At 64.8% G+C, this 12,288-nt stretch overlaps 2 protein-coding genes across 2 annotated transcripts in view; both read right to left on the bottom strand.

Moving 5' to 3' along the window:
- The window catches only part of Col9a3 (collagen, type IX, alpha 3), an 18,410-nt gene extending 13,868 nt beyond the window's left edge, over positions 1-4,542 (bottom strand). Inside the window, exons 1-6 of the mRNA XM_013030350.1 lie at positions 4,165-4,542; positions 3,824-3,892; positions 2,923-2,958; positions 2,426-2,497; positions 1,876-1,929; positions 98-133 (exon numbers count right to left, since the gene is read on the bottom strand). Coding sequence (XP_012885804.1) covers positions 98-133; positions 1,876-1,929; positions 2,426-2,497; positions 2,923-2,958; positions 3,824-3,892; positions 4,165-4,542 — 645 coding nt within the window. The remainder of the gene's footprint in view (positions 1-97; positions 134-1,875; positions 1,930-2,425; positions 2,498-2,922; positions 2,959-3,823; positions 3,893-4,164) is intronic.
- Positions 4,543-7,151: 2,609 nt separating this feature from the next.
- On the bottom strand, positions 7,152-11,230 carry Ogfr (opioid growth factor receptor). The gene is made up of 6 exons (XM_013030400.1): positions 10,993-11,230; positions 10,503-10,581; positions 9,718-9,796; positions 9,070-9,136; positions 8,580-8,728; positions 7,152-8,347 (listed from the first exon to the last, which is right to left on the bottom strand). The coding sequence occupies exons 1-6, from the start codon at positions 11,131-11,133 to the stop codon at positions 7,444-7,446; spliced, it is 1,419 nt and encodes a 472-aa protein (XP_012885854.1). The 5' UTR covers positions 11,134-11,230; the 3' UTR covers positions 7,152-7,443.
- Positions 11,231-12,288: the final 1,058 nt, after the last annotated feature.

The following is a 12,288-nucleotide window of genomic DNA, read 5'->3' as shown; positions in this document are numbered from 1 at the left end:
CCCTCCCCCTCCCCCCCTCCCCGGGCTCCCCGAGACCACCTCGCCTTGCCCTCCCCGCACATTCTCTGCAGAAGACAGAAGGCAGGATGGGACTCACCCCCAGCCCAGGTGGTCCTGGGGGTCCCAGACTGCCCTGAGGAAGAAAATGGGGGTTAGGAGTGTGTGGGGACCTTCGATTCCATTTGCAAACCTGCTCCCCTCCCTCTGGAGGCCCGGCCCACACGTGGGAGGTGGAGCAGCCCGCTCCACAGCCCGGCCCACACCTGGGGGGCCCCCAGGAGCAGAAGCCCCTTCACAGGGGGTGGGGCCACAGCAGGCCTCCGGTGCCCGGGCACCCCAGCACCCCGGCAGCACCCCAGCACCGCACCCCGGTGGCACCCCAGCACCCCGGCACCCGGCAGCACCCCAGCACCCCGGTGGCACCCCAGAACCCAGCAGCACCCCGGCAGCACCCCAGCACCCCGGCAGCACCCCGGCACCCCGGTGGCACCCCAGAACCCAGCAGCACCCCGGCAAGACCCTCTGCCACCACCCTGCTGAGGAAAGAGTGGCAGGAAACTTCCTCTGCACAGTCTAGGGAAGGCAGAGCCACCGGGAGGACACAATGCCAGGGCCAGCCCATGAGCCACACGCAAGTGACCCCAGAGCTGACCCCTCTCGGGACCCCTCCTAAGACCAGCGCCGGAGCTGCTGGGAATCATCCTCCGCCGGGCCCTGTCCGCCAGCCGGCCTGCCCGTCCAGCCCTCCGTGGCTGCCTCTCCTGCCCTGCCTGGGAGGGCATAGGCCGGTCAATACCCGCAGCCCCCCCAGCCCGGGACCAGCCCTCTCCCCAGCAGGCATGGGGTGCCCAGCCACCAGCCGCCTCCTGCTGTTGTTTTCAGTCAGATCTTGGCCCTCACGACCAGTTCCCAGGGCAGGCCCAGCCCTCGACCCAATGCCTGGCTGTCCTGCTCATCCAGAGCGCCCCCCCTCAGGCTGGAGAAGCTTCGAGGCTCAGCCTTGCTCTCCAGAGTCAAGAGAGGAGAAAGCCAACCCGGGAGGTGGGTCTGTCAGAAAGTTGGCACAACCGACAATCCACAGGGCTGACTGTGGGCCCCCTCTTGGTGGCACAGGTACCCAGGGGAGGAGGAAGCGGAGGGGGGAGGAGGAGGAAAGAGAGGAGGAGGGGGGAGGAGAGGGAAAGGGGGAAGAAGAGGAGGAAGGAGAGGAAGAGGAGGAAGGAGAGGAGGAAGGGAAGGAGGAAGGGGAGGGGGGAGGAGAGGGAGAGCAAGGGGAGGGGGAGGGGTGAGGGGAGATGAAGGGGGAGGAGGAAGAAGGAGAGGAGGAAGAAAAGAGGGAGGAGGAGGGGGAGGGGGAGAGGAGGAAGAGGGAGGGAGAAGGGATGGAGAAGGAGGAGGAGGAAGGGGAGAAATAGGAAGGGGAGGAAGGGGAACACATGGGTTGATCACCAACCCCAACCATATCCGCTGACCTGTGACCTGCCAGGGTCTGGGTCCTGGGATGGCTGTCCAGCCGAGGTGATGGGCTGAAGGGCACCCGCAGGGCTGACTGCCCCCAGGGGCTGGCCACCCGCAGAGCTGACCACTCGCAGGGGCTGACCACCCGCAGGGGCTGGCCACCTGCAGGGGCTGGCCACCCGCAGAGGCTGGCCACCCACAGGGGCTGACCACCCGCAGGGGCTGACCACCCGCAGGGGCTGACCACCCGCAGGGGCTGACCACCTGCACCCTGTGCCCATGCGTGTGTCAGCATGGTGTCATGAGGCCCGGCCACTTCGCACAGGACTTGTGTCTTGCTGGCCTGGTGCGCAGCCGCCCGCCTCCGGCTGGCCACTCCTGGCCTGGTCCTCGCCTCTGGACCTCACAGGCCCTTACCCGCTCTCCAGGAGCACCTTTGGGTCCAGGGGGTCCATCTCTCCCTGTCAGACCCTGGGGAGAGAGGGACAGGGGCGCTCAAGGAGCCATCATCTGCAATCACATCCCCCTTGCCAGGAAAACAAAAAGTGAGTCACAGCCCCTTCCTTAACCAAACGATGCAGAAGGGTCTGGTCACCCCCTTTCCCTGGTGCACCCCATCTCCACGACGGGGTGGGGGCAGTCCATGGGAACAGATCCAGCGGCCAGCAGCCCTCTTCAGATCTGTCCTAGAGCCGGGCCTGGAGCCCATGACCACCCACCAGAGCCAGCAGCCCGGGGCTGGGGGGCCACTGGGGTGGGCCAGCGCCAAGCGGGGGCCGATGGAGGTGCTAGTTCTGATCAGCAAGAACTCTGGACGTCTGACTGTGTCATGGGCCTGAGGCCAGCGTCCCTGCTGAAGACTACTGGAAGCTTCTGTCAGAACTGGTTTCCTGCCTGACCAGGCCCAGTTGGACAGCAGCAATTAGAAGCTGACCCTTGGGGCCAGGCCTGGGTGGGGCACACTCACATCCACGCCGGGCAGGCCGGGCAGGCCCGCCTCTCCTGGTCTTCCTGGTTTTCCTGGAGTCCCCTTTGGCCCCTGTGCAGAAGGAAGGGGCAGAGGTGGGAGGGAAGGATGCATTTCAGCCCTGAGCCCCAGCAGGAAGAGAACATGGAGAGGCCCTGGAGACAGGCCGGCTCCAGAGGTGCAGGCCCCCCTGTCCACCCTCACCCCTCTACCACGTCGGCAGCGTGCTCCCCGGCCCAACTGCAGGCTGAGTGGGCCTGGAGGGCCGTGGTGACCCCCTTCCCTGGCCTGTGTGGGCACAGGCCCAAAGAAAGCTTCCAGCCAGCCCCTGCCGAGCCCGGCAAGCTCCCCTCCGCCCGTCCTGGCGCTGCCCCCCCCCCAGGCGACACAGGCCCTGTATGGGGGGGGGGAAGGCTGTCAATGACCTTCTGTTCTCCAGGCCCCTCCTCCTCCCCAGACCGGAAGGGCCCCCCTCTCCCACAGCCGAGGGTACTCACCGGGGACCCGGGTAGGCCTGGAGGGCCAGCTTCTCCCTGCAATGGGCGGTGACCAGTGTGAGCCCTAAACTGGCCATCCCTGGAAAGTCACCCAAGGAAGTTGAGCAAGGGGCTTCCCTGGAGACAGGCCGGAGACGGCGGGACCTCAGCCCTCCCCCCACCCCACAGCACCAGGGTGAGGGGGTCACCCCAGCCCACGGGGCACTTGGGAAGCAATCTGAGAGCCAAGACAACCCCTGGGGAATGCATCCTACAGTCCCACATCTCCACTGGCCTAAGAGTGTTAGAAAGGGGGCCACCAGATTAAAACTAGATAAGTAAATCAGAGCCGCGGAGAGCTGGGCTGGGTGAAGTGCTCTCCTGGTCCACCACGGCTGGGGAGGGGACAGCCCTACGTCTCCAGGAAGGGACACGCAACCCAGACTTCAGAGTCTGAGGCCCAGATATCCACCCCTGCGGATCTGGGGTGCACCACGCCTCCTCCAGAAGCGGCTCTGCAGTGCGTGAGGGGCTCCGGGCCATCGAGGCTAGGTTCTGGGCAGCCACAGCCGGCGTCTGCTCCTTAGAGCCCTGCCTTCCTGGAGGAGGCTGGGAGGGGGGATTTTCACCACAGACACCCCTTCTCCAGGAGGCAGAGGCTGAAAGACTTCATTTGATTCCCCAAAGTGTGTGGGCCATAACTGTGGTGGAGAGCCAGGGGAGACACCCCAGGGCCAGGGCGCCGGCCGGGCTCTCCACACGCCCTGCCCTCCCGGGCTGGGCCCAGTCCTGAGGACACTCACCCAGGTCTAACCAAGCCCACCCTGCTCCCCCACCCCAGGCCTGCCCCCTCCCCCCGTGGGATCAAGGACACGGGATGGGGACCCCGCTCATCCCCTTCCCCGCCTCCTGGGGCACTCACGTCGATGCCGTCCCTGCCGGGCTTCCCAGGGGGCCCTTGGGGGCCAGGGGGGCCTCGAGGTCCCATTTTCTAAAATGGAGAGAAGCCATTAGGAGGGCCCACCCCCTCAGTAAGACCCCCAGGTACGTCCTCCTTCGCTCCAAAAGAACATCCACCTCCCACCCAGCGCTGCCAGCCGGGCCTGCCTCCACGCCTCCTGTGTGGGTGCCTGGCACCAGCGAGCACTTTGTCCTTGGGGCCCAGAGGGTCTGAGTCCCCGGCCCTGCAGGGAATCTGGGAACAAAGGCCGCATTGTCGGTCCCTTCCCAGGTCCTGGGCGGGCAGGCAGGCGGCAGGCAGACCCAGCGGGGCAGGGGCAGGTGGGCAGCCTGGCTCATCCCCACGCCCGTCCGGTGGACCGTGATGAGCCTGCTCCCAGTGTCCCGGGGGATCGGGGCAGTGGGGACACGAGCAGGGACAGTCCAGGGCGGTGGGCAGCCCCGGCCGGGGCTGGTTCCAGGTAGTGGGAAGGAGCAAGGGCAGCTCTGGCCGCTTGGGCTGTGCGGCACCACGCAGGTCCCTGGTCCCAACCCCGTGTGCCCGCCCTTTGCCAGATGGGACCTGCGCTCCAGGGCCACGCTCACCTGGGCCGCGCTCACCTGGGCCGCACTCACCTGGGCCGTGGTGGCCGCCAGGAGCCGCCCCAGCAGCAGCAGGACCAGGGTGGGTGCTCGGGCCATGGCTGGCTGGTGTCTGAGCGCCGGAGCCCGGCCACCAGGCAGCGCGGTGGTGGGCGGGGCGGAGGCCGCAGGCCCCGCCCCCTACAGCACACAAGCCCCCCATTCAGCCAGGCCCACCTGGGCAGGCAGGACGCCACGCCACCGGGGGAGGGGAGCCCCACCACGATTTCTGGCGGCCTCGGAGTTAAAATTATCCTGGGACTGGCGCCGCGCACACACTCACACCTTTCAGCACAGGACAATCAAGAAAGGGTCTTTTCTGTCTGCGTGGGCCAGCATGCGGCGGGAAGTCTCCAGTGAAAGGCGCTTTTTAAGGGCAGGGGCACACCCAGACCCAAGCCAAGCCCAGGAAGACGCTGCAGGCCAGTCTCCCCCAGCGGGGCCCATGATGCCTCACAGCCTGGTGGCTTTCCAGGAAAGCTCTGGGGCCACAGTCCCGACCCTAACCTAGATTGTGCAGAAGGGCTGTCCTCCCCGCCCCCTGCCGGCCCTGGGGGCACCACCAGCAGCCACAGTCAGACTGGCACCTGTCCCTGGAGGTGAACCTAGGGGGATGGGCGCGGGGCCTGACGGCCCGCCCATGGTGAACCACCCCAGTGGCTTCAGGGGCTGCTCCTCCCAGCAGGCACTGACGGCTATGGGGGCAGGGGCCTTCAGGGCTCAAACGTACAAGTCACCCCGAGGGCTCATCAGACCGGTAGGCTTGCAGCCCGGGAATGCTGCCTGGGTTATACTCACAGGAACATCAGCTCCCTTCGTGGGTCTCAGAACCTTTGGATGATGGGAATTCATGAGGGAGTGGACAGAAAAGGGGAGTGGTCAGTCAGTGCTGGTGGCTCCTAGCAGAGTACTCTGGAGGCTGAGATCTAAGGATCATGGTTTGAAGCCAGCCCAGACAGGAAAGTCTGGGAGTGCTCAGTGGTAGAGCACTAGCCTTGCATGCCTGAGGCCCTGGGTTCGATTCCCCAGCACCACATAAGCAAAAAGAAAAAAGCCAGAAGTGGCGCTGTGGCTCAAGTGGTAGAGCGCTAGCCTTGAGCTGAAGAGCTGAGGGACAGCGCCCAGGCCCAGAGTTCAGGCCCCACAACTAGACCCAAACAAACAAAAACCCCCAGTAAAACAGCAAGTGGAGTGGTGACCCAAGGAGCTCAGGAACAGTGTCCAGGCCCTGAGTTCAAACCCCAGGACTGGCAAAAATAAAGGGAGTGGTAGTAAAATGGCACAAGAATAGGCGGTTCTCACATCTACAAGGTGGGCTAACACAAGAGACTCTGCCATCAAAGACAGACCCAGCAGCTGCTCCTGTGCCCTCCTGAGAGGTGTGTGCAGCTGCATACATCCGGGGGTGTGGGGGGAGCCCAGAGTGGTCCTGCTCTTCATCACTGGGTAACACAGGCCTGTCTGTCTGTGACAAGGGGGTGTTAGGGGGAGGGGACCAGCCCCTTCCCATCTCAACTCCAGGGGTCAGAAACACAATAGTTCCTCTTGGTCAATCCAATACGGCAAGACGAGGTTCTGGCAGCTCCGTCTACAGCTCCTCCCACTGGACCCTGGGTCCCACCCCAATGCCCAGCGTGCGGGTGGCAGCGTGCCTGGAGGGGGGGGGTGAAGCACAGCTGGCCTCCACCTGGTGATGGACACAGCGTGCCAAAGTCTCTGAGCCGCTCCCCCCTCGCCCCTTGCGATCTGCAAGGAGTGGGCTGGCCTCTCTCTAGTAGAGCTCACTAAACCAGGCCCAGTAGAACCACTGTCCACTTGTTTGGGGGACACTGCTCCCTGAACCTGAGGGGATCAGATGGGTTAGTAAGGCCAGCTCTCCCAGGTACCCAGTGTTGGGATGGCCCGAGGCCCTGCATGGCCTCATTTTACTTCAAGGGTTGAGACCCCACTGTGCAGACCAGGCCCTGGGTCACAGGAGCCCTACCACAGTGACAGCCACACCCATCTCAGTGCTCAGTTTACCTCCATGGCACAAACGCCACCTGTGAACCAAACCAGAGCAGAGATGCCAAGAGGTCCCATAGCTTCTGGGGCCGGTGGGGCATCTGCAGAGACCCTGCCCCACAGGACAGGCCCTCCTCAGCGAGTCCTCCCCTCGGGGGTCCCCAGGCCCACAGGACAGGCCCTCCTCGGCGAGTCCTCCCCTCGGGGGTCCACAGGACAGGACCTCCACAGGGACTCCTCCCCTCGGGGGGTCCCCAGGCCCATATCCCCAGGAACACCACCGCACCCCAAGTCAGGGCAGCTGGAAAGGCCTGGCCTAGATCTGCCGCATCCCAAACACAGCTTCCAACCCAGCCCTAGAGCCCCCTGCTCCGCTGCACACCGCCCCAACCAAGCCCCAGGGGCCGTTCACTCTACCACTGCACAGCACCCCAGCCCAGCCCAGCCCAGCCCAGCCTGAGGCAGTGTGCTCCTCCGCTGCTCGCCCCGTAGGCTGCAAGCTCAGGACACGGTGCATGCTGGTGCCGGTCCTGCACCGGCCTCTCCTCGGGGAGGGCAGCATGGACAGGCACTTTGCCCAGACAGTGGCGTGGTGTGCCTCTGGCTGGCCCAGGGAACTCCAGAGACCGTTTCTAACACGAGACTAGCTCACAGGCTGCCAAAAAGACAAAGTCAAATGAGTTTATTCAGAAAAGGCCTCGCTTGGCACCAGAGTAAGAAAAGAGGCCTCTCCCCAGGACCCTGGCGGGCCAGTCACAAGCGCGGGGCTCGGGCCGGGGGCACAGTGAGGTAAGGAGTGTTGGAGGCCTCGGCCTTCCCTGAGGGGCCTCCATCCTTCTGGCAGCCGCTGCAGTGACCACCAGAAGAGACCAGCACTGCTGGGCACCAAGAAGGGACAGCCCTGGCTTCCTGTGCCCAGCTCCTGCAGCAGGGCTGGGCAGGGCCAAGGCGCCCACCCTAAGGCTTTCTGGGCTTGGCAGCTCCCATCCCTGCTGTCTCCTGGGACTCGGCCACAGGGCCTCCCTCAGCGCCAGGGGCCCTCCGCCCGGACCCCGCCTTGCTCTCTGGGCCCTCAGGGACCGCACTCGGGGCCCGGGGCTGGGCAGGGCCTTCACCGGCCTCCGCGACCTCGGTGGCATCGCCCCCAGGGCCCTTCTCCACCTTCCTCCGCTTCCGCACCTCCTCAGCAGCAGCGGCCGCTGGGGCAGGGAGGCAAGGCGGCTCGGGCTCGCCGGCCTGCTCGGCGGGGCTCAGGGCACACTCCTCGAGGTTCAGCGCGATTTTCTCCACGTCCGAGGCGCTGTGGGGGCCTGGCTCTCTCGGGGCCTGCTCCTGTCTGTTCACCTCCAGCTTCCTCTTCTTGTTCTCTTTGGGGCTCAGAGGCTCACCTTCACTCTCCTGGTCCCCCTCCAGGGCTCCCACACCCTGGGCCTTGGCACTGGGTGGCTGGGGACCCCCGGCTGCCACACCGTCCCCGCCAGTGTCCCTCTCGGGCCCGCAGGAGTGACCCTGGGCGTCGACCTCCTCCGCCTGCTCAGGGCCGGCTGCCGGCAGGGGTGCAGCCGCCGGCAGGGGTGCGGCATGCGGCTTGAACCTCTGCAGCTTGTGGTGGGGCCCCCACACGAACTTGCAGCGGGGCCGGAAGTGCTCCCACGCGAAGTGCACGAGCTCCCGCCGCTGGCGCCGGCAGCGCACGGCAAACAGGAAGTAGTCCAGGGCGCTCTGGCGCACGCCGGGCAGCTGGTGCCGCACCAGCGTCTCCTCCAGGAAGAAGCGCACCAGCGGCGCCTGGAAGCGCTCCAGGCCCAGCTCGCCCAGCGACTTGAGGATGCGCGTGATGCGCAGGTTGTTGTGGCTGCGGCTGAGGGGGGAGAGGGGTGAGCCCGACTCGGGGCACTGGGAGGCAAGGTGCACCCCGCGCCAGCGCCACCCCAGCTTATCAAGGACGTCCCTGAGCCCACAGGAGGCGGCCGTGCCAGCCCCGCCGCACTCTCTGCGTCGCCGCCCGCCCTGCGGGCCTGGCCACGGTGCTCAGAGTTGGTGGCAGAAGGCCAAGGGCGTGAGGAAGCCAGGGGCGGGAGGCTGGTCCTCACCAGTTGAGGTTGTGGAAGCGCTGCTGGTAGTTGTGGGCGCGGCGCACGGCACCTGTGCTGCGGTCCTCAAGCTGGATCCCGTAGAAGCCCAGCATGAGCTCATAGGCCCGGATCAGCCGCTCCGTGACCTCTCTGGAGCTTTTGAATGCCTGGAAAACACCCCAGAAAGCTCAGGGGCCTCCCTGGACCACCAATTCCTGGGTGGCCATGTGGTCAGATGACACCCATTGGGTCCTGACTCCGTCTCTTGGGGTAAAGTCCCCTGCTCTAGCCCACGCTGCTGTCACCCTCTGCCAGCCCCAAGCTGAAGGAAGGGTGGCTCTTGTGAACCTGCTGTCAGAGCCCCAGGGCTCCGCTCCTCAGGCAGCCGAGGACACTGAGAGCACACAAGGACCTGTGCAGAGCAGGGTACCACATGGGGGGGGGGCCGGCCAAGGAAGTGCCAGACCCCTGCCCTTCCTGCGCCCCCTGCTGGCCTGGTAGAGCTCACCTGGACCTCTGTGAGCGTGAGGGGCTTGGCATGCCAGTTCACTCCCGGTTCCCGCAGAGGGAAGAGCCTATGAGGAAAGGAGGGCCGTGACCAGCGGTCAGCGTCCAGCACGCCAGCTCCTGCTGGCCCAGTGGCCCACTCAGGCCTCACGGCTGGGCTCTAGGGGGCGGGTTGGTGACTGACGTCTGCACACGAGGAAGAGGGCGGAGGGGCCTAGAAGTCAGCCGGCCTCCGCAGGATGATTCCCGAGACCTTCGTGGCAAGGATCCTGGGAGCCGTCCGGGGCAGCACACACTGTGCTTCTGGGGGGCAACATGTCCATCTTGAGGGTGACAGGTGGTAACCTGCTCGAGCCGACTCAGAAGGACATGGCCCCGGTCAGACGGTGTCTGCTGCCATCCCCACCCCGCAAGCCCACCGGCAGCCTCTCCCTAGCCTTGGGTCATCTCAGCTCCCCAGTGAGGCTGCATTGGCGTGGGCGGTGCTGTAGAGCCTGGCGGTGCCACCCAAGGGGGTGCAGGTGTTATCTGTCCCGTGCACGTCAGCCCCAGCAAGGACAAAACGCCCAGTGCACAACACAGGCCCAGGAGGCCAGGGCGCGGCCCGGAGCAGCCCGCTGCCCCCGACCTGCCCACGCCGCCCACTCACCACTGGATGTAGCAGTGATTGTCCTCAAGCACATCATAGTTGTCCTTCCACTGCTGAAGAATGTTCTCGATGACACAACCTGGAAGCCCCACGGGACAATCAGCGCAGACACCACTCAACGGGGCTTAGGGGACAGTGCTGTCCAGAGCACTGTGTACCGTACGGCTTCTAGAATACTTAAGGCTCAGTAGAACTGTCCACACCTCACCTGACAACCTCACCAACTCTATGTGCCCAGGCTACCTCCTTAACAGAGAACCCAGACCCACAATGCTGAAGCAATCCCAAGCAGGAGCCAGGAAGCCCTCCGGGAAAGTTCTGTTGGTCCCAGACTCAGCTCTGCTTGTCTCCCCTAAGCATGGCTGGGCACGGAACTCTGTCCTCAAACAGAAGCACAGCAGAACCCAGCCCAAGAACAGGCGCTAGAGCAGGTGGGCCTGTGCCTGCGACAGCAGACCTGTGCTTTGTGTCACAGTAAGAGCTCCGATGGTCGCGGGCAAGGGCCAATGGACCCGTGGCACTTCAATCTCAGCTTGCATGCCGTAAGATGCTAGGTTTTCTACAACCCTTAAAGCACCACAGCCGTCCCTGCACACTGTGTAGACGCTGCTTCTGGAAAGGCTGCCGCCACTCATCTCCCACCTCTCTGTGAACCAGGAGTTCAAACCTCGATTCCCTTGGCTGCCCCCAGGGGGCACTGTGGGGCCATTTAAAAGCCACCTCCATTGCTCAGGAACAGGCCAGACCCAGAAGAGAGCTCGTGGCGGCAGCTGAGGAGTAAGTACCGTTTGGCTGGAAGGGGATGTCATTTTTGTAGAAACTCAGGTTGGACATGTCACCATTGCAGTCTCGTTCTTCCAAATCCTGAAGTCAGAAAAGGGAGATGGTGGGCACTGTTTAGAAGCAGGGTCCCAAGGGAGACCCTCCTGTTCACGCTCCGTGGTCATTGGAGGTGAAGGTCTGCAGGCCCCGGGGCCTCAAGACCTGCAAATCCAGCCCGGGCTCCTCACTCTGCTGGGGAGGGAAGGCGCAGAGCTCCATCCTGCTCTGTAGCCTAAAGAGCCCAGGGCCGCCCGGGGTTCACAGACACAGGTTCACGTCCGTGAGGCTGCCGGCAGCAGCGTGCCTCTGGTCCTTTGATCTGCACCAGGACGGGTGCTGCTGCTGAGGCGGGGCAGGGGCGGAAGCTGGGCTCTGCCTGGGGGCACACCCTTGAGCCCAAGGACCAGCCAGGCTCCAGTAGGAAGACTGTCCCCGGCAGGCTGTGGAACCTACCGGGTAGTTGTGCCGGTACCTGCGCATGTCCTGCATGGCCCGCCAGTTGCGCGACCCTGCCATCCTGGACTGGGAAGAGAACAAACAGGATGAGGCGCCGGTGAAGCCCCTCGGTGACCCCCAATCTGCTGAGAACGTCATGGCCTGAGCCAGTGGCCAATGAGTATCTTTAAGGGGAAGATCCTTTCCACGGTTCTTCCCCCAACTCCCCTCCCAGTTTTTCCCGTGGGGTCCCACTGGGCAGATCTAAACCCTAGTGAAGCACTCCCCCCGACTCTTCGCATAGAACCAGAGGGTCTGAGTGCCAGGCTTGCTTCTCAGGTGGCCGGGCCAGTGTGCCCGCTGCATACTCCCCTGGGCTGACATCTGTAAGGCTTCTGCGCCCCGAGCCCCAGTTCCCCGCTCACTCCAGCCTCAGCTCCTCACATCCAGGGTCGCCGAATCCTACAGCTTCCTCTTACACTGTGCTCTAACTTCTCACCAGACTGTGTTCCCAAGGGAAGCCACTTGCTGCCTACAGCTCAGGAGACATGGGAGGCCCTTCCCTCTCAAACCCGGGCTCCTCACTGACTAGATGGGAGGTGGAAAGGCCAGCACCTCCTGGCCTCCAGCCCTGTGTGAGGCCGGCCTTTTGGCCATTTCAGTGTTTCCCTGCTGCTCTGCAGCCCTTTGGCCTTGGTCCACACAGGCGTTGCTCCCAGGGTCCCGAGAAGGGTCAGAGGCAAGAGGTAACAAGCACATCAGGGAAACTATTCTGAGGCTGCGGAGCAGAGCTCGGCTGTGCAGGGCAGCTGCTGCGAGACAAAGGTCCCAGGCAGTCAGCTCCTCCTGTCCTGGGACATGGCCGGTTCCAGGGATTAAGAGAACACTGGATCGGAGGCTCTGGGCCTTGGGGCTCCTCTGCCTGACTGTGAAGTCGGAGACTGCGGGTGAGGCCCTGGAGCCCAGACCAGGACCGGTAGACAGACACACTCGGCAGAGGCCAGTGCGCTGCGGGCAGGGCTGGACCAGCTTCTTCAGGGTGGAGAGGCTGCAGAGCCTGCGCCCGCCTGTCCTGGAGCACTCCCGCAGGCGGCAGGCCTGAGCTTCCAGGCGGCCCGAGAATCCACGCTGGTTCTCGGCCCCGGGCACTCGAGGTGGGCAGAGACCCCATCCCAGGACACAGTTCCGACCCCCAGGCGCCCTCCGGGCCCGCCGGGTCCCCTGGAACCGGGGCCGAGCAGCGCTGCACAGACGGTGACCGGCCGCTACCGGGGGCCGGGCAGCCCGGGGGGCGCAGCGAGGACGGCCACAGAG

This window comes from Dipodomys ordii, unplaced genomic scaffold, assembly GCF_000151885.1.
Source record: "Dipodomys ordii isolate 6190 unplaced genomic scaffold, Dord_2.0 Scaffold129, whole genome shotgun sequence".
NCBI lineage: Eukaryota > Metazoa > Chordata > Mammalia > Rodentia > Heteromyidae > Dipodomys > Dipodomys ordii.
This window is presented reverse-complemented; position numbering and strand designations above follow the sequence as displayed.

Coding starts and splice junctions, on each gene's coding strand:
- Ogfr (XM_013030400.1), bottom strand. CDS start 11,133: ATGACGTTCTCAGCAGATTGGGGGTCACCGAGGGGCTTCACCGGCGCC. Junction 10,582..10,992: donor GGTACCGGCACAACTACCCG/GTAGGTTCCACA, acceptor TTCTGACTTCAG/GATTTGGAAGAACGAGACTG. Junction 9,137..9,717: donor AATCACTGCTACATCCAGTG/GTGAGTGGGCGG, acceptor CTTTCCTCATAG/GCTCTTCCCTCTGCGGGAAC.